This window comes from Phoca vitulina, unplaced genomic scaffold (assembly GCF_004348235.1).
Source record: "Phoca vitulina isolate PV1807 unplaced genomic scaffold, GSC_HSeal_1.0 scaffold3, whole genome shotgun sequence".
NCBI classification, from domain to species: domain Eukaryota; kingdom Metazoa; phylum Chordata; class Mammalia; order Carnivora; family Phocidae; genus Phoca; species Phoca vitulina.
In genome coordinates this window covers 29,793,441-29,819,706 of record NW_022589706.1, presented here as the reverse complement: position 1 = coordinate 29,819,706, position 26,266 = coordinate 29,793,441, and the positions used below count along the sequence as shown (strand labels likewise).

The 26,266-nt window shown below is 36.0% G+C and overlaps 1 protein-coding gene across 2 annotated transcripts; it reads right to left on the bottom strand.

Moving 5' to 3' along the window:
* Nucleotides 1-651: 651 nt before the first annotated feature.
* Nucleotides 652-26,039, bottom strand: TMEM33 (transmembrane protein 33). 2 transcript variants are annotated; one of them, XM_032400267.1, is made up of 9 exons: nucleotides 25,921-26,039; nucleotides 25,668-25,739; nucleotides 21,993-22,087; nucleotides 21,322-21,509; nucleotides 16,630-16,697; nucleotides 15,567-15,700; nucleotides 10,917-11,000; nucleotides 6,923-7,043; nucleotides 652-6,078 (listed from the first exon to the last, which is right to left on the bottom strand). In XM_032400267.1, exons 2-9 carry the CDS (start codon nucleotides 25,710-25,712, stop codon nucleotides 6,073-6,075), a joined length of 741 nt encoding a protein of 246 aa, XP_032256158.1. In that variant the 5' UTR covers nucleotides 25,713-25,739; nucleotides 25,921-26,039; the 3' UTR covers nucleotides 652-6,072. The 2 variants fall into 2 exon arrangements, with proteins under 2 accessions (XP_032256158.1, XP_032256157.1); XM_032400266.1 differs by having other exon boundaries at nucleotides 653-7,043.
* Between the last annotated feature and the right edge of the window lie 227 nt (nucleotides 26,040-26,266).

Here is a 26,266-nt window from a genome sequence, read left to right as displayed (position 1 = left end):
TAGTGTTTAATGTAAAAACCAACTGGAAATAAAAATCAGGAGTCAAGCTATGGTTCCCCCCATGATTTTTATTACATGCAAACTGAGCCATTAGAATTTTTCAGAAAATTTGCCAGTAGGGGGCAGTGTGCTTGTAATTAAAATAAGATTCTAATGTTTTAAAATTTGAGAATCTGGTAACTCCCAGTATACAGACAATAGACTAAGAATGATTTTACAAACCTGCTTCAAAGTTATTTGGGCATTAATCTCAAAGCGTTAAAAAATACTGATGCTATTGAAAGCTGTTAGCGCTATATTAATATCTTAAGTATAGCTGCCACAAAACCATTTTAGAGCAACTATAATGAACATAAAAACCCAAATAGTAATAAGCTTTACAGATCCTTTGACTTTATAATATTAAAAGGCAAAAACAAACCAACCCTCTGGTAGATTCATTTAAATAGGGTAAATGTTTACTCACTTCAAAAAAAATATTTTACTCCCAGCAATATGCCCATATAAAAGTATAAAATAGTTTTCTAAAAGCTGTTCCAATTTTTTTTAAGATTTTTTTTTTTTTTTAAGTAATCACTACAGCCAACGTGGGACTTGAACTTACAACCCCAAGATCAAGAGTCGCATGCTCTACCGACTGAGCCAGCCAGGCGCCCCTCTTCCAGTATTTTTAAAGAAACGTTCTTCTGCTTTTTTTAAAATTGAGGACTGTCCTTGGGAAAGAGAAACATGAAGTTCATATATAAAATATTAATTCAAAATAAGCCCAATAAGACTATAAGCCCCAAAAGGAAATTTAGCTTTTTAGATAAAGGAATAAAAAGGGTATTTCTAAACACTTCATAAGATGAACTATATGCTTTGGATATTACTACAATGAACTGTAAAACATGAATCTGATAGTTAACTGCACCAAGGACCATTATTTCAGATCAGACAAACCTGCATATACAACTCTATCTTTTAGGAGTTAAAAAAATACATCCATTTTATTCTGGATCACTGCAAGTTTCAATTCTTTGTCCTGAGAGTTTTTGGTTATTTAAGTCAAATGGCCTGTTACTCTTGAACTCTTGGTCATAATGGCTGCAGAGGTCCAAGTTGTGAAGAATTCAACCAAAAAAGTACCATAAACTACTTACTTGTACAGCATTTTGCTTAGTACAGGTTAAAATTGCCACAGAAAATATCTGCCAATTCTAACCACCTAGAAGGAAAATATATTCCTCTATGTTACTCTGTGTTGATTTAGTACTCTGACTATATTGTATACTGTAAGTAATTTGAGGGTTATAAATAACTTATCCACTAGGCTATAAATCTCACTAAACAAAAAAGTACAGAAGAAAGCACTCAAACAGCTTAGAGATCCACTATAACTTTTTTTTCCCCAGTTCCACCTTAGACCACAAAATTACACCATTTCTATTATTTGTGATGGGCTGAGGACAATAGAAGTGTTCAAATTCACCTTATTCTAACAATAAGGCAATGAAGCACAATGGAAAGCTGAATTCTAACTGTAAATGTTTTTTTGCAACATAGTATTTTCAAATCTGCTTAAATCCAGAGAGATTTTTATTACACAATTCGATTTTTACATCAATAAAATCTTAGGTATATAACAATACAGATGAAGGAACAAGAATTTAATTTGTATTGAAATAAATATTAGATATACAAAGCACACAGAGTGAAAAAGGGTCACAATAAATTAAAGTGGAGACATCATTTTGTTCAGTCACCAAAGAAAGCCCTTGACACTTTCAATTTCACACCATCAAATTTATCATTCTTGCTGATTTAAGCAGAACACAAAACAAATATGGATCCCAGGGCTTACTTTCACAGGTACCAGCATAGATAATTTACTACAGTGATCCAATTTGGAAATCAGTAGGGACCAGTAAATCGCTGCATAAAAGAAAGAGCGAATGAGGTCCTTTTTCCTTAATGTCAGCAGGCTATGATTATTATGTTTATTAGATTTTCTTGAAAGGACTCACATTTTCTCAAATATTCAGAAGAAATATATTTCCCCTCTGAGCCCTACATTAGCATTTATGTTCGTTGGTCTTGAATATAGGAGAATGATGAATTTTTCAATTTATTTTATAAATTTATACAGTCTGGATAGTATTGGCCTGAAGAGTATAACTCCCCAACCTGTACAATATTAGATATTAAAAATGGATTCGAGAAGTTACTAAGAAACGCTGACATACTATATATACAAATTTTTTAGTTCAATATATCCCATTATGCGGAGCACCAGAACTAATGCATTTATAAATCAAGCAGTTTTTTATGACTCTTTCTAAGAAAATCTTTGTGACCCTTTTAACATTTGTTCCAATATAGACACATCACAAATGTTACCTGGCCAAGACTTTGACCATTTGGTCTCAACTTACAAATGTATATGTAAGAAAAATTCATGTCAAAAGCAATTGTTCTGCTTTATAGGTACAAAAGAAAATCTGGAATTCAACTGTCATGAACCAAGGAAAAAAATTAGTTTAAAAGGATTGAGCATATCAAAAAGTTAGCTTTAAGAACACTATGAAGGAAAATGTGAAATGACTCTTGAGACTTTCCTTCTCCTTTAATAGGAGTTAATTTTTAGATTCCAGCAAAGGTATCTATCAATTTTTTATCACTTTCCTAAGAAACAGAATCTGCTTTAGATTTTAAAAATACTGTACTTTATCTCATCACATCAACTCAAACTCAATGCAGTTTTCCTATTTGCACTGCACAAGAGCACTCTAGAGTTTATCCCTCACACAGAAAAAACAGGTTCCTTCTAAGAACCCACCTGAATACCACCTCTTTAGAAGGTACACATGTCCTAGAATAATTACTACCAGGAATCCTTCCAAACTTTCAGCAGTTCCTTTCTTAACCTTAATACCAGATCCAGTTAACATCTTTCCACTCTGAATATTAGAAGAGGGCTGCTCATTAAAACAAACCCTGGAAAACACTCCTGGATTTATAAACATATACCTTTGGCACACTACCTATTAAACTACATTATCATATAGCCTCTGCAGAATTCTCCTAATCCTAGAGAAATTCCAACGAGGTGTAAAAGAGAAACTAGTTGTCTCTGCAACTCAAACTGAATTTACAAGTCTAGGTTATTATTCTTGAAACAATAACCAAAACTCTCAGTATGCTTTTATATTACCATGAAAAGTCTAAATTTTAAGAGGTTAAACTGGCCTTATCTTGTGTACCTACAAAATGACCATGAAAAAATTTTAAGTACCATTTTTCTACACAGCTGAAAATTAAGGAGAAAGAACAATTTTATAATTGATGTATATTTAGGTGATTTAGGCACTCTTTATAAAGAAAAAAACAACAACACAGGGCCCATGATCTGAATAATGCCGCACCTAATTGTGGCCTATATTACCATTTGACTAGAAAGTAAACATTAATAGGGTACTCTTCCAGCTTTTCAACATTTCAATATTTTACTATGATTTCAATATAACTGAATACATGTAATGTAGTTTCAATATTACTATGTACTCACAGTAAATGCTTACTAAATATTTGTTGAATTTTGAGTAATTACATATTAAAAAAGGCGAAATCAGATCCTTTTATGGCTGACTCTGCACTTTTGGTGGCATTTAACCTTCCAACAGGGCCTGTGACCTGAGGAAAGAGTGCCACCTACTGATCATACCCCGTAACTGTCTGTGGTTACTTTCTCCCTTGAGGTAGAGTCAGATCAAAATTGGTCTAAATTTGGGTGGTAGCTTTGAGGCTAGCAGATCCTTGGGGGATTTGGGCGGACATGAGTGGGGGAAGAGTTTCAGAATAACTATTTTAATCAAAATAAACTCCTTAGGATTAGATAAGAGTCTTTAACCACAATCCCTCAACACTAATTTCATTCACTCTGATCTCAAACTTTTAAAAAAACGAAGTCCCTCGGTTCCACTTATCTTACTACATATACACTCATTTTCCTTTCCACATAGAACAATATTCATGTCCTAAACTTACAAACCTAATCAGAATTTTTGATCTTGATTTTTAGGAAGAAAAGGTATTCTGACAGCTTTACAAATCATAGTTATAAAACAGACCTCTTAAGTCTTTCATAAAAACTTCTTGTTTAATATCAGCATGCCTTGATTTTTCCTGTAAGGGAAGTTCCTAAATACCTAAATTTAATTATTCGCTTACTTCCAGGAGCATCTACCTTGGTAAATTTTATTCCAAGAAAATTTAAATACAAATTCTTAAGAAATTTCAGTTTTGGACTGATATTAGAGTTTAAATTCATGAAGAATCAAGTATACAAAAGGAATCCAGAATTCTTGTTATAATAAAAGTAGGTTTTATGTTAGGCTTCCTGCCACCTGTCCAAGAGGGTTTAATATCTAAAAGTACTAGAAGAAGAATAGCACTATACCACTTCTAAAGAATTAAATATTCTGGGTGTTAACTTTTTTAAACCTGGAAGTAAAATTAAGTTCAGCTATGCTATAGTTTCTCCTACTTCATTCATTCCATATACTGCTACAGTATTTCCTTAATTTTAATTTGATAGATGTACGTATGAAACTATAATTCCAGATGCCAAATCAGCTGGTTGTACATATACATATCACGGAATTCTTAGCTACAAGCTCATGCAAACTAAACATCTAGTAATGCTCAAATTGTAAAATTTACTTTTTCATGAGTGGAGGAGTATTTTATTTAAAAATCAAGCATTCCATTAAAGAACAGTCCAACATGAGCATATCAGAAACATAATCCTGTTATGTGATAAAAAGCCTCAACTTTTAAAGCACAGGGTATTCTACATTGTTGTTTTAATATTAAAATTATTTTTGTCAAAACCAACATGAAATTATTTCCTCTAGGGAAATCTTTTTGACCAATGGTAATTTCCAAACTAAAGAGGAAAAACTCAAAAGAGAGATATACTCATAGATCATTAAAAGACAACCAGTAAAAACAGCTCACAAGAAAATTAATTAACAGAAAAAATGGTGAAATTTGAGTAAATTCTATACTTTAATTAATTGTATTGTTCCAAGGTTAATTTCTTAGTTTTGATAAATGCTGTATAGTTATGTAAGATGTTAATATAAGGGGAAGCTGAGTAAAAGGTATACAAGAACCCTCTGTGCTGTTTTTGCAACTCTTCTGTAAATCTAAAATTGTCTCAAGATTTTAAAAAATTGTAGAAAACAAAAAAACTAGTAACTTAAATACTTCAGCTGCCAAAATTTCTTGATATAATTCAAGACTTAATTTTTAAAGACATCATTAGGAATCAATATACTGTTTACTTAACATTATAGTCACTTTATTGCTCTAGAAAATTAGTTCTTAAAACCATCAGATTACATATATAGTGATAATGAGGCTAACCACACACCCACCCACCCAACCCAATCAACTGTATTGCATGAGGCTGCTTTTCTAACTTAGTAGATAAATATTACAAAAATACAAAAACAGTTGGCTACAGTTGAGCTATCAAGTAGATACCACATTTCCAGAGATGGGAAAGTTGAACAAAAAGAAAACTGATGTTACTGACAAGTTACTAATGAATGTATCTGAGAAATCCAATTACATGCAGACAAAAGACAACTGGTTACAAAAACCATTACATTACTGTGTACTAAAATTTTTGCAGTGTTTTAAACATTCCCAATCATGCAACAGTAATAAAGATCAGAATGAATTTTATAAAGTTGATGGCAGCTCAACAAACAGGATTTAACATGTTATACAACTCAAATCACAGCTGCATAATACACCCAAGACGCCCAAATTTACCTACACGTTACGAAATTAAAATGCACACTATTCCCCCCACAATTCCTCTTCCAGCCCCATTCCCAATCAATTATCTTACCTATAAACCTTTCCATTTAAACTTTTAAATCAGATTTGATGGGTAAGTATGTATCTACAGGATAATCTTCATTATTATTTCAGAACAGACACCAAGCACAGGCATCTGCTCAGTCTTCAGTTACATTCCTTTCAAAAGACATCTGAACTGCTGCAAGTGTCTATGAAAATTCAAGCCTAAGAAACCGAGAAAATTGGTAGTCAAGAATCTAAGTAATTCCATAAGGTATAATAATACTAGTCATCTATGTGTCCACATTTGTAAAAGGGTTTCCTATTTAAGGAAGGTTACTTAATGGGTCTCTGAAAGAAAGCTGTATAACTACTAAGGCTTTCTGATGTAAAACAGTTGTGACCCCATATATTGACCCAATTGGCTAACACGCTTACAGTTCAGTCTTTTTAAAAAATATTCAAAGCCACATTAAAAATTTTGGAAGATCATAGCATAAGATGCAAGGTGCATGCAGAATTCCTCTTATAATGGTATATCCAAAATATATCCTAACAAAGCAGCAGAAAATCAATTTAATAACAATCTGAAATTAAATACAGTGGTAAATGTTTCTTTTAAAATCATCAACCAAAATTACTGAATGGCAAAAGAATACGGTCTCAAAATATAATGAATTCATGTATGTTAATATTACCATAATGAAATCATGCCAGATATAAATTGAGGGTACCAATTAGGTTGAAAGAAATTTTACAGCTACTTTTACAAGAGAAATAAATGTACTTCATGATAAAGGCACAGCAGCATTTAAAAAAATTTTTGATACATTTATCACAAGATAGAAACGTCCTTAACCATTAACAACACAGCACAGTAAAATTTTCTTGGGAAAAGGCTTGATTTAACATGCCAGGAAAATGGTAATTTTTCCATTGAGATGCATTTACGTAAATTGGATTGAGGTCAGTTTTACACCTGGAATTAACAACCCCTAGCAGAAGTACCAACTGCTAAAAATGCTTATTTCTACTACATATAACTTAGCTGGATGTTAAACTACGCAACTGTTGGTGCCAGTCTGCTTATAAAAGCAATACTCTGGAGACAAAGTCTTCTCACAAACAGTGGGCAAGCGGGTTTCATTATTACATGTTCAACAACAATCCTCAGTTCATTAAACAAGGTCCTGCAAGATAAAACAGTTTTCATTCAGACACAAAAGGAAAAAGAATACAAAGCAAATGCTGATGAAGGAATTTCCCACAGTCACTAAAGAATTTAAAGTAAAAGGAATAACGAGAATGCACTGTAGGAAACGCACAAAATGAAATTCTCAAAATCAACATTTGTGTGGTGTTTTTTGGGGGGGTGGGGAGTTAGTTCATTTAACAAAAGCATCTAATAAATGGTTATCTCCAAGGGCTGAGATAAGGGGTGATTTATATCTTTATAGTAGAGTCACATCATTTTCACATTTAACTTTGGTAAATTCAACTAGTTCTAAAAAAGAGAACAAGAGAGTCAAAATTATATACTATGGGCAATCCCACCACCTACTATTCTCAGAGCTTTCCTCATCTATAAAATAGGAATATGTACTTCATGGAGTCAGTCGTAGAGTAATTTAAGTGAGAAAGCATAGAAGATACTCAATAAATGCCATTTTCCAGTTGGATTAGCCCACTGATCAAACCAGCTCTTGTCTACCTTTAGACTAAAGTCCAACTCCTTAACATCTAATGCCTTCCAGAATCTGGTCTTAATCGAATTTTCTGCTTCATCTCCTCTCCCACTCTGCCATGACTCCTATATTCCAGTTATGTTGCACGTTTGTACCCACAACAGGTTGTCGACTTTTATTGTGCTTGCTGTCTCCAAAGGACTCTTTATTACATACTGTACACATCACACATACATTGTATAGGCTAGCAGACACAAAATCATGTATATTGGTTGAACTGTAATTTACAAGATACCTGAAATATCACCAAAAATAATTTTGATCATTCACTTTTGAGTTTTCACACTTTACGTGCTGACTCATCCTGCATAAAGACAATTCCTGTTCTACCTTTCTGTATCCTGTGCTGGGCTTCCTTTATCTTAGTCTTCCCCAAACTCTAAGCTCCTACCTGGTAAATCTTCCAAATTTATCCCCTTTTTATTTTACACAGAATTAGTTCAGGCTCTGGACTACTACCCTCACAGTCTCCAAAACGGTCCTCTCTTCCTCTTGCTGAGCCTGTAATGCATCTTCTGGAGTATTTCTAAATCAGATCTCATCACGTTCTCAAACCCTCCATATTATGAATTTCAAATGCTCTTCCTATCTTGAAATGAATTCCAAACCCTTTCATGATCTAGTCCCTGTCTTACCTTCCAGGCACAAATCTTCATTACTTCCCTATATACTTAACTCCAGCAACATGCATTTTCAGGCACCCATGTGCCAGAACTCAGACTTCAAAAGACTTGGCTTCTACTACCACCTCCTCAGTGAATTCTCAGCTGCCTCCCTCAGTTTCCTGTGCTTTCACAGAACTGTCACCATCACAGACTTACACAGCTGTCTAATTCACTCAGCCCTAAGTCTCTAGAAAGCAAGTACTGCAATCCTACATAAACGTGTTATCACCAACACACAATCACTGTCTTCTGAATAAATGACTCTAATGAATAAAACTAGACAGCACCTTGAAAATACTCTAGTCTAACCCCTCAGTTACAGATGAGGCCTAAAGAGGTCAATGGCTTGCCTAAAGTCACAGGGCTAGGTCTTTCATTCCTGGCCATACCCCTGGCATAATCTAGACCAAGTTGCAGAGTCGCTTTGGAGCAGTGCTGACAATATACGGTCAGTGATGACTGAAGTGTCTCTCTGCCTGTCGAATAGGGCGACCATCAGCCACACATGGCTTCTGAGTGCGTGAAGCTGGTTAATGTGACTCAGGAACTGAGTTTTAAAGTTTATGAATTTTAATTAACTTTTTATTTCAATGGTCAAATGTGGGGCACATGGGTGGCTCAATCAGTCAAGCATCTGACTCTTGATCTCAGCTCAGGTCTTGATCTCAGAGTCGTGAGTTCAAGCTCCACGTTGGGCTCCACACTGGGCATGGAGCCTACTTAAAAAAAAAAAAAAGGTCAAATGTAGCTGGTGGTTGCCATGTGGTTGCCATGCCACAGCACAGCTCTGACTGATCTACACCAGACATCTACAAAGGACTGATACCACTAACTTGAGGGATATCATGATGAGTGAAAATGGTACAAACTGGCAAAATCCCTAACAAAAAAGTGTAGCATAGAAAATGTAGTTTTATAGGCCGCTTATCAATATTTATAAGCTCAAATATTTCCCATCACCTTTCCACTGTTTTGATTTGTTTTGTGTGCTTACGCGAGATCTTTGAAAATGCTTATTCGCACATATTTGTGTTACCCGGATCCACTGCTATCCTTCCCTTTTTCATCCCACTGAACACTTCTAAATTTCTCTGTCTGCTAATCTGATTTAAAGGCATGTGAGAAAAATGGGAGTAGAGATAAAAAGGGTATAAAGAAGCAGAGAAAAACAAATCTGATGAAAAATGGATAATAGGGCAGGGCACCAGAAGATACTGTCTAAAATGAATACATGAACCAGAAAAAAAAAAAGAGGCAAAAACTGATGGAATCAAGTAAAACTGAAGATTTATTTCTGACTAGGGACTCATTAAGAACCTATGTTTGAAGTAAGCTCTATTTCAGGAAGTACTGTTAAGAAAGACATTGTCTAACAGAACATAAAAGCCCCTCTAAGGACAATCAGAATCACAGAAAAAGGAAAATAAACTATGTATTAAAAACATAACAGAATCTAAGCACTTTTAAAACATTACTTCATTTCACCCCAAGGAGGGTATTTTCTCCTCTACCAATGAAGAAATTAAAATTTAAATAACTTGCTTAAAGTTACACACCTGGCAAATGATGGACCAGCATTCATTTTCAGTTCTTTTTACTTTGCTCGTGAAATTAAGGCTCACGCTAAAACACTCACTGGATTTCTGACTGAATTATACTGTACGATGAATTTATTTTCAATTTGTAAACAAACGATGTTAACATTAGTATTCTCGGTAACATATCCAAGAAACTATTAAAAACAGCTATTCATTTCAGTTTTACTCTAGCTTCTGAGATCCACATGCATAACTTACTGTATCACTGAAGCCTCCATTCCTGAACATTATAGTAACTCATTAAAATATTTCTGCTTCCTCATTTTTCCACTCCAAACTATTCTGCACAAGGCTATCAGAAGAATATGATCATGTCCAAACCACCATTCTCATACATCTAAAAGATAAATTCCAAACTTCTTATCCTGAAATTCAAGAAATTTTACGATTTGGCTCCAATATACCTTTTTAATCTTAGCTGCAACCACTTACCATTCAGAATCCCTGGTATAGTCAAACAGGTCTATTCAATGCCCCTTAAACACAGCTTACTCCTTCTTGCCTCTGAAGATAGTTCCTACTATCTTCCTGTCTAAAATGCTTTTACCTATTCTGTCTATTCAAAGGCTTTAATCTTTCTTGAACAAAATAAAATCTCTACTTTGTGCAACTTTCATGGGCTCTTTTTATTTTCTGGCTCAATGATCTCTCCTTCCTGTGGACTACAGTATTGATATGATAAGGCAAACATAACAATGCATCATATATTGGTTTGTGAACACTGTATCCTCAACTATTGTTTCCTTATTATTTGACATACGGTTTTGTTTCTTCAATTAGGAAAGTGCCTTGAGTTTGGGACTAATGTCTTAGACATCTTCAATACTATTTTGAGTACTATTTTTAGTAGAGATAAAGGTAAATCTGGTCTCAGCTTCTAAAAAGAAATACAACCACCTCCTCATCAACCCTACTAAGGCCTGGAACTTAAATTTACAAAAATAGCACTTGCTTCTAAATTCTAACATAAAAGCTAAACAACTCTTACAAGTTATAAATGCTGTATTTCACAATACTCTCAACAAATAAAACATTTAAACTAATTACCAGCTTACCGACAATATGGATTTCTTCGAGAGGAATATCGAAGAGTAAGAAATCTATAGTATATAAAAGGCTGGAGCAAACTTCCTTGCCCACTGAAATAAACAAATACAAGGGTAAGAAATACACATTATCAATTCATATGTATACTCTCAAAACTCAAAGCAATTTAATTGGAGAATGTGTGTCTTGATTCATTAAATGGTCACGGTAGGGGAGCCTGGGTGCTCAGTCAGTTAAGCGTCCGATTCTTGATTTCGGCTCAGGTCATGATCTCAGGATCTTGAGACTGAGTCCCATGTCCAGCTCAGTGCTGGGCATAGAGCCTGCTTAAGATTCTCTATCTCCCTCTCCCTCTGCCCCTCCCCACCTGCTTGGCGCACATGTGTGAGCTCGCTCTCTCTCTAAAAATAAATAAAATAAGAAACGGTCATGGTAATACCTATCATGTCTAAGTCAAAGTTATTCTTTTTTCTTTAAGATTTATTTATTTACATTAGAGAGAGAGAGTAAGGGTGCAAGCAGGGAAAGAGGCAGAGAAAGGCGGAGAGAGAGAAGCAGACTCCCCATTGAGCACAGACCCCAACACGGGGCTTTGATCTCATCACTCCGAGATCATAAACTGAGCAGCAATCAAGAGTTGGACACTTAACCAACTGAGCCACTCAGGCACCTCTAAATCGAAGTTATTCCAAAAAAGGAAATAAAAGAGTGGCACCTGGCTAGCTCAGTTGGTAGAGCATGTGACTCTTGATCTTGGGGTTGTAAGTTCAAGCCCCAAGCTTACTTAAAAAAAAAATGAAATAAAAGAATTTATATGATTGCTAAGGAGTAAAATGTTATTGCTTAAATTTTATAAACATACATTCATGTATATATTACTTTTAAAAAATTTAAAAGCTATTAAATGAACCAGAAAATGTATATGGGTGCCTGGGGGGCTCAGTTGGTTAAGCCTCTGACTTCAGCTCAGGTCATGATCTCAAGGTCCTGGGCGTGGTCCCAGGTCACACTCCCTGCTCAGCAGGGAGTCTGCTTGTCCCTCTCCCTCTCCCTCTGCCCCCCACCCCCACTCTCTCAAATAAATAAAATCTTTCAAAAGAAAAAAAGAAAATGTATAAATGCTTCCATAATTACCACTAATAATTGATCATCAAATTTTGAAACTTTATAACATAGTAAATGAAAAGTGGTTCATCTTATATAAACAAACAAAAAAACCAGTAAAATCACACAGGCTCCCTAGTAAATTTGCATAGCTGATTCTACTATTTTGCTTGGTTAAAAAGCACATTTATAATACCCAAGAGCCATTTACATATTTATGCAATTCTAAGTCAAGAATTCTTTCCTAGGAAAGATTATCTGGGTTAAGACATTCACTACCAATCACTACAAATTAAATGCATCACTATTTGGATAGTGAGGTAGCAAGGCTAAGTATATTATCTTTACTTGATAGAGTTAATATGCAACTACCTAAAACCCTGATTATGAAAACCAGAGAGCAACTCTGAAGAATGCAGAGTATAAAATTATACGTATTATGATAACTGTATTTTAAAACTTTTTGAAGAAATACATTAGAGATGCCAATGTGGTTTTTAAAGTTAATTTTTACCTTTTCTTCTAAATTGTGATTACTTTCATAATAAAAATTTGTGATTACAAACTAATCACTAAACTAAATGTTACACCCACTTTCCCCAATAACTCCTATGACAAATCTTTAACTCTTCAAATTGAAAAATACACATACTACAGAAAATACAGAAAGGAATATTCAATGAAAAACAAATTTTCCATCATCCAAGTTAGCTCCTTCCTCAGAGTTACAGCTCAGTCTCTAATATATCCTTCCAGAAATTCACATGCACAAGTGTATATAATGACTAACACTAATACAGTGCTCACTTTACAATTCACTGAATCCACTTAAAACAATTCTAAGAGGGAAGGGGCATTATCACTCCCATTTCAAAGATGAAGAAACTTGACGCAGAAAAAACATCTCTATGCCCTTAAATACACAAACACACCCCAAAATATAAAAGCGAACACCCTACACAGTTCTTAATAAATTTTTAAATTTATTATATCTTGAAGATTATCTGCACCATAAATTTACCTCATTCTTTTTACAGCTTCAAGCAATTCATCTTATGTATTACTATTATGTAACACGCTCTCTACTAATGAATAAAGCTACAAAGATCTCATTCTTTTATCTTTTTTTACACTCATGTTCATGTACATATAAGATAAACTCACAGACTTTACCTTCATTTTTAAATACAGAGCTTGATGCATTACTCAGAAAAATGTAACTTAATGAAGCCTTCTAATATTAGATTGTGCTTCTATCATGGAGGGAACATCTAAGGAATAATGATTTTAAATTATTTTTAATTTTATAGTCTGTGTTATATGCAAGTGACATGTTAAAGCATCAACAGCTTTTCCTACTAGGGACTGAATAAAACCTTATAATCTTACTATAGTCTTTTAGAATAACAAAGTGATTTCTCTATTTAAATACTTCCAGTAAATTCTCATCTCTTTTACAATAATCTTGAAAATTAACATCAGTTTGTTTTAAGGTTTAAGTTTTTTAAATGTGAAAAATCAATGCTCAAAAGGTTAAGTTAATGATCACATCAACTAGAATCCAGGTCCCTAACATCCAATAAGAAGTCTTTCCATTGTGCCATTCCCAGACTTTATTTAGATTATATTATCTAACTTATGATCCTCTGACCTGAGCAACATGCAGTGGTCCTGGAGTTTCCAGAGAAAAACATTACTTAAAAGAATGGAACGAAGGCATTTATGAGGAAATCTATAAAACTGTTACTAGCTTACAGACTACTGAAGAGGCAGACATGCAAAAATCTCACTAATTATTAAGCAATGCACACTAAAATGAAATATTTCATAAAGATAAGTTTTTACAAGTTAATGAGATTATGGAAAACAGCTAATACTGACATCTTAAAGGACAATTTGGCATCATCTATTAAATATAAAATGCACTTAGCTTACATTCAGCAAAATCAATTCTGGTTTAGAGAAAACGCAGGCACAAAAGTACAAGCAGAAAGGTAAAAAGAGGGGTGCCTGGCTGGCTCAGTTGGAGGAGCATGCAACTCTTGATCTCAGGGTCCTGAGTTTGAGCTCCACATTGGGAGGAGAGATTACTTAAAATAAATAAAAATTTTTAAAAAAAAGGGTAAGAAGATGTTTACTCCATCAATATCTGGAAAAGCAAAACTTTGGAAACAAATGTTTCCCCATCACCAGGGGAACAGGTAGTAAAATGCAGCATATGAATATGACCAAACACTACATGGCCATTAAATGGAACAAACCAGAATTGTATCTCTCAACATAAATAGGTCATGAAAACATACTGTAGGAGTGAAAAAAAGCAAGATGCAGATAACTGATGCATTATGGCACTTCTGATGCAAAAAAAAACTAAAAAAACAAACAAAAAACCCCACACCCATAATATGTATTTTCTATGTATCTGTATATATATTTTTAAAGTACTACATGCACATACACATAGGAGAAGGAGAGGACAGAATTGCAACAGTTTAGAGTCAAATGATATTTTAGCTTTTATCTGTAATGTCCTCTTATTGGAAAAACTAAAAAAGCAATAATCCAGGCAGAAATGTAGTTTTATTTTTTTTCCTGCTAATCTGAATTATTTATATTTTCCACTTTAGCTCTGAAACTAGGAATTTTTTTTTCTACAACAAAGAAGATAAACACATTAATAGAGACAGAGAAGAACTTTTGACTTGGTAACCAAAGCTTATGCTCCTCCCCTTTCCTTCCTTTTTTTTTGGTTAAGTTTTAATTTTAATCACCCAGTGCTCATCACAAGTGCACTCCTTCATCCCCATCATCTATTTCACCCATTCTCCCACCCATCTCCCCAGAAATGTAGTTTTAAAACGTAAATGCAAGAATCTTGATGGGGAGGGTCAATACTAGCCCAATGTTCTAATTTTTAACAGAACAGCTTTCTTTATTCATGCATTACTTCTATAATTAAGATACAAACAAGGGGCACCTGGCTGGCTTAGTAAGCCAAGCATCTGCCTTTGGCTAGGTCATGATCCCAGGGTCCTGAGATGGAGCCCCGAGTCAGGCTCCCTGCTCAGCAAGGAGCCTGCTTCTCCCTCTGCTCCCAGCTCATGCTCTCCTCCCCTCTAGTGCTCTCTCTCGCTATCTCTCAAATAAATAAATCTTAAAAAAAAAAAAAAAAGACACAAACAAAACATGGAGACGATAGTAGGCAGCTATTAATATCAGACCATAATATTTTTGAAGAATTTCTAAAAGAAAAATCATCTAAATAGTGGCAGATACACTAAACTAGGCTTCCCAAGATTCTTTCATAGGCAGCAGTTCTAAAATTAATTTTCAAAATGTTAAATGGTATATCACAAGGAATGATAAATAAGACAAGTTCCTAAGGTTTACCATAAGGTCTCAGTTCTCTACGATAAAATGAAAAATGGTGGCTAAGATCAATCTAGCTCCGCACACCAGTATCTAACAGATTTAAGCAGGATAAAATGAGTTAATGTATTTAATATATTCACTTAGTCATCTGCCTCTCAAAACAAATATATTTTTATTCTTACCTAAAAAGCATAAAAACTGTAGCAGGCATCAAGAATATTTCATTACAAGCAATGAATTTCAGAATATTCTGTTGATTAGCGCTTAATTTATCCAAGATAGATCTCAGCAGAGGTAAACTATTTGAACCCTTTGCCTAAAACATAAGAAAACAAATATTAGAAATAATGAAGCATTTTTGATTACTCAATTATTTTCTTTCTTTAGATAAATAGCATATCCAACAGGTAATGCAACTAAGACAATTATTTTGGAAATAGTAATATAAAAGTTTACAAAATAATGTAAAATTTAGTGTATTTTCCTGCTTTGTTGTATTTTGTGTATTTGATAAATAAAAAGACAGCTTGAGTAAGTCATTTTCATGCTTTATTTTTTGTTAAAAAAAAGACTAGATTATTTCACAAAAAAATGGTGATTACTTCTATCTAACCATAACAAAATCGGACTACCTAGTAATACAGTTAAGGTATTTGTGAATCCTTAGCTAAATAAATTACAGAGTCCAATCACTGCTGTGACCAAAGAACTGTAGGGATAAAGAAACAGGCCAATGCAAGGCAAATATTTGGATATTTTAATTCAAATGTCAGTGCATATGCAGTCAATCCACCTGGCACACTTAAGCGAGGCTTCCTGTTCCAACCCAGGAATAAGAAAATATTTTCGCAAAGTAGCAGTTCTGAACACTAATGTAAAAGAAATTCAGTACACTCTACTTACCCGGTATGTTAAAATTAAACAATGACAGAACAAGAGATCTCTGACAACTTACCAAACCTAAATGACTTTTTTTTAAAAAAACAAAGAGATCTATTTCAAACTTCAGAAATTCTCTGGGAACTGGGGGGTATTCTGCAATACAATCCAATACAATCCTTCACAAAATGTATTTTGTGAAACTTAAAAAATTTCAAATTTAAAACTTTTAAATCACTAATAATTTACAACAAGTTTGCAGGGATTGAAGGAAATTTTTGTGACAAATACAAAAATGTCTCAGAACTAAATTCATGCCAACAATCTGCAATCCAGGAGTCAAAAAAACAGCATAGCTCTACTTACATCAAGGACCTTTTTCGTGTATGTGGCGGCATGAAGCAAAGAGAATAACAAGACTGGGAAAATACTCACTGGAGAAAACAATTAAGGAAAATATTTAACATTTATCAAGTACTTTGCAAAACAGGCTATGTATTATGCCCAATATATATCTGAACCAGCATCTGCTAAAAGGACTTCAGTGATGGCTTTTGTTTTACTTTGTAACCAAATGAAGTTTTTTTTTTCTACCTGTAAATAACTTCATTTTCTAAAGCTCACAGTTTTATTAATAAAGTTTTTTTCTTTTCTATTAGATAATAAAATATTATAAACATTTGCTTAATTCAATTGAAATCTAGGCCACCTCAAAATATTACAATTTTTAATCCCACAATGGCCATCCTGGCCAGAATAATTTGGCCTTCAAATATAAAGTCTTTGGTCCTGCTTTCCTCATCATAACTGCTTAGGAAAGAGTCTGGGGTAATGGTTTAAAAGGTATTTCTTCGGTGGTGCCCCAGTCAGTAGAGCATGGGACTCCATCTCGGGGTGGTACTTGATCTTGAAGCGGTAAGGTCAAGCCCCACATAGGGTGTAGAGTTTATGTAAAAAAAAAATAAAAATAAAAAACTTTTAAAAAGTACTTCCCCAATTTTCCTCAACTAAAGATCTTTCATTATTTCTTTCCTACAAGATCCCCATTATTTCAAGATACTGTACCTATCAAGCTTGTACAGTTCATGTGTTCTCAGCCTGTACAAATAAAAAGTGTATATGTATTTGGGTTTGTGTAGTACAGTTAATTGAGAGTCTCATCAGTTTAATTACAGACACCTATTGGAGTTCAACTGTTTGGCTTTATGTCATGGATAAATATGCAATTTTTATTCAGCTTTTTGAAAAATAAAAATTGCTCAAAAGACCCTATTTACCCAATTTCTGCCAGGCTGATAACAAGAACAACAACAAAACTTGTCAAATATTTTCATAAAATGATATAGACTTTAGTCCATTATGAATGGCAAAAATATGTGTCCTAAAAGTATTTGCAGTTTCTGGGGTGCCTGGCTGGCTCAGTCAGTAGAGCATGTGACCTGATCTCAAGGTTGTGAGTGCAAGCCTGATGTTGGGTGTAAAGTTTACTTAAAAATAATCAAAAAAATGTTTAAATTACCCTCATTTAAAAAAAAAAGTATTTGCATTTTCTAAGAAATGAACCATTGTATTTTTCTACACTACCTGAAAGCTTTGGTGTGATAGGAAATGGTGATTACTGTAACACAAGGAATTCCAAATTCAAAACCACCATAACTCATTAGGATCCAAAAATGCCTAATTCCAACTGGCAAGCAAGACAGTGACCTATACCCAAGGATAAGAAAAATCCTACCTCTCTAATATAGTTCTCCAAATTGATATCCTGACCAATTTTTCCCTGACACTCACAAGAATTAAGTAAAATGCCAATTTCCTCAGTAGAGACCATGTATAGTTTCGTACTTTTTAATCCATCATAGATCCCTTTGGAACTGATGAAAGCTATAAGCCTCTCCTCTCCAAGGCCACTGTAAAATTCTGTTGCTTCTTAAATAGTTAAATTTAAACTTTGACATATATCCTAACTTGAAGCCTGATTCAGTAGAAGCAATGCAGGTAATGAAAACAGAACCCTGAAAGGACAATCAAGATATCTGGGTTCCACTCATGGCTCTGACACTAACTTCATCTCCTAGGCTAAGTTTCATCAAAGCTACAGATTTCTCTCCCTCTCCCCTGCTCATTTCCCCCTCCCTCTCAAATAAATAGATCTTAAAAAAAAAAGGGGGGGGTGCCTGGGTGGCTCAGTCAGTTAAGCATCCAACTCTTGATTTCGGCTCAGGTCATGATCTTGGGTCATGGGATGGAGCCCTGAGTCTCTCTGTGCTCAGCGGGGCCTCCACGCTCCTCCAGCAGGGAGTCTGTTGGAGATTCTCCCTCTCCCCGCCCCCCGACCTCCTGTGCACGAGTGCTTGCTCTCTCTCTCAAATAAATATTTTTTAAAAAGCTACAGATTTCTTATGAGTTTTTTTACAGCTAACATTCTGTAGTTCACAAATCCTTGATAAGAGATTCATAATCTTAGCTTTCAATGTCACCTTTAAACTACTCAGAAAATATAAAGGGTGTAAGTACCTATCATTGTCAGAGCAAGGACAGCATCACCTTTTTAAAACCAAAGATCAGAACACAACTTGGTAATGACTTTGGGCTCACCTTTATTTACTAACCTAATAACCAACTACTTTAAGAATCAGATTAGTATTTCTTGCCAGTTACTAGTTTAGGCTATTCCTATTGCTCACTACTCCCCAACCTCCACCCCTAATGTAGAATTTAAGGAACATGAAATCCTTAATCTTCAACATGCCCACAGAGAGGGGCTAGCAAACAACCAATTGCATAGAAAAGGCAGACAGGTTGTCTTAACTGGTCATGAGCCTCATTTGGCATCAACTCAGGATTCACTCAACAAACTTTGTGACCACCTGCTGTGTGGACTGGCTTTGTCCAGGTACAGACAGAAATATTTCAAAACTATACTTAAGTGTTACTCATACATTAACTGTAAATTAGGTAGACCTTTTAAGTCAGATAGACCTTGGGGTGCCTGAGTGGCTCAGTCGTTAAGCGTCTGCCTTCGGCTCAGGTCATGATCCCAGGGTCCTGGGATCGAGCCCCGCATCGGGCTCCCTGCTGTGCAGTAAGCCTGCTTCTTCTCCCACTCCCCCTGCTTGTATTCTCTCTCTCTCTCTGTCAAATAAATTAAAAAAAAAAAAAAAAAATCTTTTTTTTTTTTTAATGTTTTTTCTATTTATTCATGAGAGTCAGAGAGGCAGAGGCAGAGGGAGAAGCAGGCTCCCCGCCTAGCAGGGAGCCCAATGCGGGACTCGATCCCAGGACCCCGGGATCATGACCTGAGCCGAAGGCAGACGCTTAACCATCTGAGCCACCCAGGCGCCCAAAAAAAATCTTTAAAAAAAAAAAAAAGTCAGATAGACCTTGTTAGCTTTACTATGTACTTGCCAATGTGATGTCAGGCAAGTTATCTGAAACTCTTTGAGCCTCAGTGGCCTTATCAATATGATGCTCCGGGCACCTGGGGTAGGCTCAGTTGGTTAAGTCTCTGCTTTCGGCTCAGGTCATGATCTCAAGGTCCTGGGACCAAGGAGCCCCATGTTAGACTACCTGCTCAGTGGGAAGTCTGCTTCTCCCCCTCCCTCTGCCCCCCCCAATGGTGCTCTAATAAATAAATAAAATCTTAAAAAAAATATGATGCTATGATTTTTTTCAGTATTGCAAGGATTAAATATGCCAAGTTTGTATGCACTGACAAAATAGGTACTCAAAAAATTTCAGTTACCTATTCTCTTTTCCTTAAGACTTTTTAAAAATCTATTTAAAAGTTGCTACTTCACATAGAAAGTATTATCTAAATAGGTAATATTTAGCCCTAGAGACATATTTTACTGTGTTTTCCATTAGGTATAGTTATGTAGACACATGTACTGTTTATGATTATTATCAGAATGTATCAGAAACATTTAAGAACTCTTAAGAGCAGCACTTAAAGCACAAAATACTTTCTGGAGGACAGAGGGACGATAGTGGGGACAGAACTATTAAAATGATTGCAAGGTGACTGTTACTGTATATCGTCTGTGTTCCTTTCTGGTCTATGTTACTTTTAGGCTCTCTCTTTGCTTAGAGGACCCCTTTCAATATTTCTTGTAGGGCTGCTTTCGTGTTTGCAAATTCCTTTAGTTTTTGTTTGTCCTGGAAGCTTTTTATCTCTCCTTCTATTTTCAATGACAGCCTAGCTGGATATAGTAATCTTGACTGCATATTTTTCTCATTTAGTGCTCTAAAAAAAAAAAAAAATGATTGTGAAACTCCAGTCACTCTTTGGCCTCACAATGCACATTAGCACATCAAAGTCCTGTAGTAAAGAAACCTACTTAAAACTATTTAATCCAGTGCTTCCCAAACATACTAAACTGCAGCTCTTCCCCCCCCCAACTCTCCCCAGCCTTTTGAGAAAACCTATTATCATCCAACACACTTTTGAAATGTGTAAACATACAATTCCAAATGAGTTATTTCATTCTCCTTAGCTCCAAAGATTATCCATGTGTCCTTATTTTCTACTCTATCCACAGTAAATACTAAATTTGTATTGCATTTATTAATTATCCAAACTTCTGCTTAAGTAAGTTATTTCTTGATGAATTTCCATTTGTTTCTAGCTCACTAGGAGTTTAAAGAGCTGAGGATTCCTCTTTTTTTTAAAGCAAGACATATGGACAACTGCCCAAAGATGTGAATTAAATGAAAAACAAGTGTAAATACTAAAATAAGTCCTCCATAGTCCTGTGCTTGGAATCTGAAGTTTAAAATATCCATCGCTAATAGAGAAGTTTACAAGAGGCAAGAACAAAGATACAAAATTTAAAATTCCCACGCCACGTCAGCTCTTCAAATTTAGATTTCACACTTTAGAGTCAGAAATTCTTACACTAAATGCAGCTTCATTCAAATTAAGTGTCAACAAACCTTAACCAACCCAGGTTCACAGAAACCCTCATTGCCAAACCCTTCCTATTGCGAAAAATAATCCAGAGACCTCCTATACACTCGGTAGGGGACGCCTTTGTCAAAAAGGCCCGGAAAGGATACTTGTGACAGGGTAGGAATTGACAAAGATGAGTGAGTAGAGCAGGTAGTGGCAGCTGTCTTCTAGTAAAGCCTGGGCCAGGAATGCTCTGCTTAACTGGAAATGTGGTAATCTTTGGTGCAGCCTCAGAGCACTGGTAAGAGCATTTGCCAGTAAAGCACGCTGGTAAAAGCTGGCAGCTTCATGCAACCTGCAAATTACCAGAGGAGAGGTTATCATGGGACATAACTACCGTGTCTCTTCCTCCTTTGTGGATTGCATCAGAATTGCACAACACCTAAATCTCTCACTTGTCAATAGAAAAAAATTACTTGAACCTATTATACCTTCTTAGAAGCATCACCTCATATATATACCCAACTGAATTTTATAAAGCAGCCCTCCTCCTTTTAAGTTAAAAAATCAAAAATGAAAAAAATATGAACTCCTCTCATCCCTACACATCCATTTTCTTTCTGATTTTCAACGTGATGTCAGCTTTCACAAAGCACATGACATACAGTATTCCTCCAGTTGGTACTATTACTGAGTTATGAGCACCTAAAGCATGAGACCTGTGTTTTATCTGTCCCAGAACTTCTTGCAATTTAACAAGTCTTGCACATAAAAAGTAGTACAGAAAAACCAACCAAACAACTGAATATCAAAGGCAGAAAATCTGTGTAATACATACCCAAGAACAGGCAGGACAAACAAAGCAGAGCAGTAAACTGTGAACAAACGAGAAAGCCACATTGCCGTGTCCAGTTTATTGGTCATCATGAATTGCTAAATTTAAAAAGAAAAATACTGTAGTAAACTAAGCCGGCAAATTATCTTTCCAAGGATGAAGATCACATAGTCTTATTCCTATTCAAAATGTTTTAACAACCCTGTAGCAATTATTTGAGATCATTAAATGAAAACTCCTAAGGCAACTGTTTTACCTATATGCTCAGCAACATCTCCGAACACCTTATAGTTTTAATGTAGAAAGCAGCGGAAGTACTTAAATAGAAAAATACCAGTTGATATTTAAAAAAATAAAGACTAATTAAGAATGAAACCTTTGAACAGAAATTTAACTACAATTGTCTGTATTCCTTCAACACTTGTAATACTGGCTTCATCTATTTTAAAAGAACGTTAAATAAGAACTAATTGGTCTCAAGAGAACCCTAATGCCTATTCTTAGAAATCTCAAATTCAAATAGGTAGGTTTCAGATCTGAGTAAAAAGGCATTACACAAAGCCAGTTTGCATTAAATAAACCTTACAAAGGAGAAATGTAAAACCATGGTAATAGTCACTCACTACCTAACTCATTATAATTTGCTTACATACACACAAGGGCCTGACATACTCTAAGTGTTCAAAATATGGCTATGAAATGTTAAATAGCACCTGCCTCTCCAATTTTATGACTTTCTTCATCCCCTTGGAAGCTGCCCCATTCGTCTTACCCTATTTCACTGGCCCTAAATTAAACTCCCATATCCCACTTTATTCTCCATGTTTTCTCATTCTACCTTTGCCCTTGCTGCGTTTGCCAAAGATGGATCCATTATCACTAATAGAATCACTTAAAATCTGTTTTCTCATTCAAAATGTATCTTGTCTTCAAATCCTAAAGTGGCTTTTAGATTTTCTGACAGAATCTACGTTATTAATTTTTACATCAAAGTCTAATACAAACATACACGGATATATAAACTTCTATAAAGAAGTTTCACAAAACAGTATCTTCCCTATGTGTAACGGATTTTTGTATTTTGTATTCTATTTAATGTTTAGAAATAGTGTTTCACTAAATGGATTTCAAAACTCACTAATGAATCTTAATGTGGAGTCTAAAACACTACAAGCAATCTAAATTATCTTTTGAAAGATAGAAAAACCGGGCGCCTGGGTGGCTCAGTCAGTTAAGCGTCTGCCTTCTGCTCAGGTCATGATCCCAGGGTCCTGGGATTGGGTCCCACATAGGGCTCCCTGTTCAGTGAGGAGTCTGCTTGTCCCTCTCCCTCTGCCCCTCCCCCCTGCTCATGCTCTGTCCCTGTCTCTCTCTCAAATAAATAAATAAATCTTTAATTAAGGAAAAAAAAAAAAGAGGGCGCCGGGGTGGCTCAGTCGTTAAGCGTCTGCCTTCGGGGTCCTGGGATCGAGCCCTGCATCGGGCTCCCTGCTCAGCGGGAGGCCTGCTTCTCCCTCTCCCACTCCCCCTGCTTGTGTTCCCTCTCTCGCTGTGTCTCTCTCTGTCAAATAAATAAATAAAATCTTTTTAAAAAAAATAAAAAAAAGAAAGATATGAAAACCTTTTGGGAAAAAATGCAAGTACATTTTAAAATCCAAAGATGTTTCACTGAATGTCTTTTTAACAATATGCGGGTAATTTCAGAAACATGCCTGGTTTATTGTATCCAAACCTACTATACTGTGACTCCTCTAAATTTAAATGATCACCCATAGTCAAGTGGAAGAATGAATCTGGCTTACTGTACTCAGGCTCTCCACAAATATTCAGACTTTACACCATAGTCTGAAATTTTAGAACATGTTCTTTAAAATTTAAGCTTAGGTGCACTGGCTCAGTCAGCGGAGCAGCAACTCTTGATCTCGGGGTTGTGTATTCAAGCCCTACACTGGGTATAAAGATTGCTTAAAAATAAAATCTTTTGGGGGTGCCTGGGTGGCGCAGTGGGTTAAGCCTCCAACTCTTAGTTTCGGCTCAGGTCACGATCTCAGGGTGGTGAGGTCAAGCCTCGAGTTGGGCTCTGATTTCAGCAGTGTCTGCTTAAGTTTCTCTCCCTGTCCCCCTCCCCACTGTGCACGTGCTCTCCCTCTCTGAAATAAAAAAAATCTTTAAAAAATAAATAAAATAAAATATTTTTAAAAATAAAATACAATGAAATCTATTTGGTTAGGGTGTTTATTTTGTAATAAACCACCGATCTATTCATTTCATTTTGTACACTTTTATGTATCTGCATTTTAGTACAGTAAAAAAGGTTTAAAAAAGTGTATTGGTTTACACTTTAAGAGTCAACAACCCAGCCACGTTATAAATAGTTTGGGCAAAAAACATCAATGAAACTTTGGGTGAAAACCTACTGAGGTGAAAAACTATTCACACAGTCTCAAAGCATCAGGCCACAGAATACTTTTTAATTACAAAAGAAAAACGGTATCTTTACAATGGAGAGTCTGCTGGATACCACCTGAACCAAATAATCAAACTTCTCTCCAATGATGACATAAATTAACATAAAATGTTTCCTGAAACATATAACGCACTGAAAATGACAGAATATCACTTATGTAATATTCCTGCCAAAATGTTTAACTTGATTCTAGTCATGAGGGGAAAAAAACAGGCAACTTCAATTTGAGAAGCAAAACAAGTCTGAGTTCTTGACAGTCAAAAATGGCACCAGAAAGGCAAAAGGAACTATTCTAGACTAAAGAGACTAAAGGCCAGTAAAAGCAATGCATGCTTTGGATTAAATCCTGGATAAGGAGAAAGCAGCTTTAACAGACAACGGAGGAAATCTGAATATGGATTCTAAATCAGGTAATAACATGTATCAATGTTAAATTTTTCAAATTTAATTGCAAAAATTGCAGCAATGACTGCATTGTGGTATTGTAGAATACTTAAGTATTTATGAATTAGCCATCATTGTGTATGCAAATAATTCTCCAAGGGTTCCACAAAATAAAAAAGAAAACTGTGTCTATAAACGGAAATGTTGTAAAATGTTTAAAGGGGAAAAAGTGACATGCTCAATTCACATATTCATAGTGTTTAAGATTACAGAGCAATAATGCTTTGGGTACAAATAACTAGTAAGCAGATCTGCATGTTAAGAATAAAATATTTACAGAAGCCTAGTTATCTCTCTTCGTAAAGAAGTAAAGACAAAATGATGAAAAGGAAAAAAAAAGACTGCTCTTCCCCCACTGCGTAATTTCCATATAATGGCATAAAACGGGCAGAGACGTTCTCTGCTAGCATGCGTGTGCGGAATGAGGCCTGTGTCACGGCACCCCCTCAGCTGGCATCTTCAACCTTGGAACCTAAGACAATTAGAAACGCGGGGGGGCGGGGCGGGTAAGAAGGCCCGATTTCCTTGGCATACAGCTGAGAGCCACCTGCTCCAGCCCGGCCCACAGTGGCTTAAGAAACAGAAAACTTGTAGCTTCCTCTACATCTCTGCTCAAGACCTCTCCTCTCTACGCTACCCCGACCTCAATCACTACTCCCAGTCCCTTTAAGCACTGAGGTGGAACGTCTCCGAACAGACTTGGCGACACTTCCCCCTCCTTCCTAACTCTAGTAAATCAAGCCAGAAGACCCTGCTCGCTCACTTACCACTGCGCCCGCCCCTTGGGGGCCGTTCGGGGCCGTATCCGCCATGGGAGACCCAAACACGCGTCTGGGATGCTGCAATCGGGAAGGAAAGAAAGGGAATGTCAGCACGGGGCCACGATTCCGGTAACCGGTTTCCTTGCCCCGTGCCACAAGCCCGCCGCGCCCTACGGGAACTCCGAAACTCAACAGAAAAGTCTCGCCCGCTCCAGAGCAGCAAACTGCCTTGAGAGCACCCGAACTGGTCGGGAAATACCTGTACGACACCACCAAGTGCAAAGCCGGGTTTCTAGAAAAACCGGAGAAAGGCGGAGCTTCGGGGCAAGACCCAACAGGGCCGGTCTAACGCCGCCGCCGGGTGCGCGTTATTGCCAAACCCGGAAGTGCTCCTTTCACTTCCGTGGGGAAGAGGCGGTGACGAAGAGGGGAAACCGATAGCCGTGCCTTGAGGCATGACGGGAAGTGTAGTTTTTCTTGTTTCAGTTTCACCTGTCCTGCACTCTGGATGTGTAAGCAAGAAGAGAGGCTGGCGAAGCAATTTTTTCCTCTTCTCCAGCTCCCAGGTGGTCCTCCCTGTCAATGTCCAAGCCACAAAATGTCTA

Excerpts from the sequence above, each read along its gene's own strand:
- TMEM33 (XM_032400266.1), bottom strand. The coding sequence starts at position 25,712 with ATGGCGGATACGGCCCCGAACGGCCCCCAAGGGGCGGGCGCAGTG. Across the intron at positions 16,698-21,321 it reads CAATTCCTACCCTGTCACAA|TGAGTATTTTCCCAGTCTTG; the intron begins GTATCCTTTCCG and ends TGTTTTCTCCAG. Across the intron at positions 15,701-16,629 it reads ACACGAAAAAGGTCCTTGAT|GCAAAGGGTTCAAATAGTTT; the intron begins GTAAGTAGAGCT and ends CTTATGTTTTAG.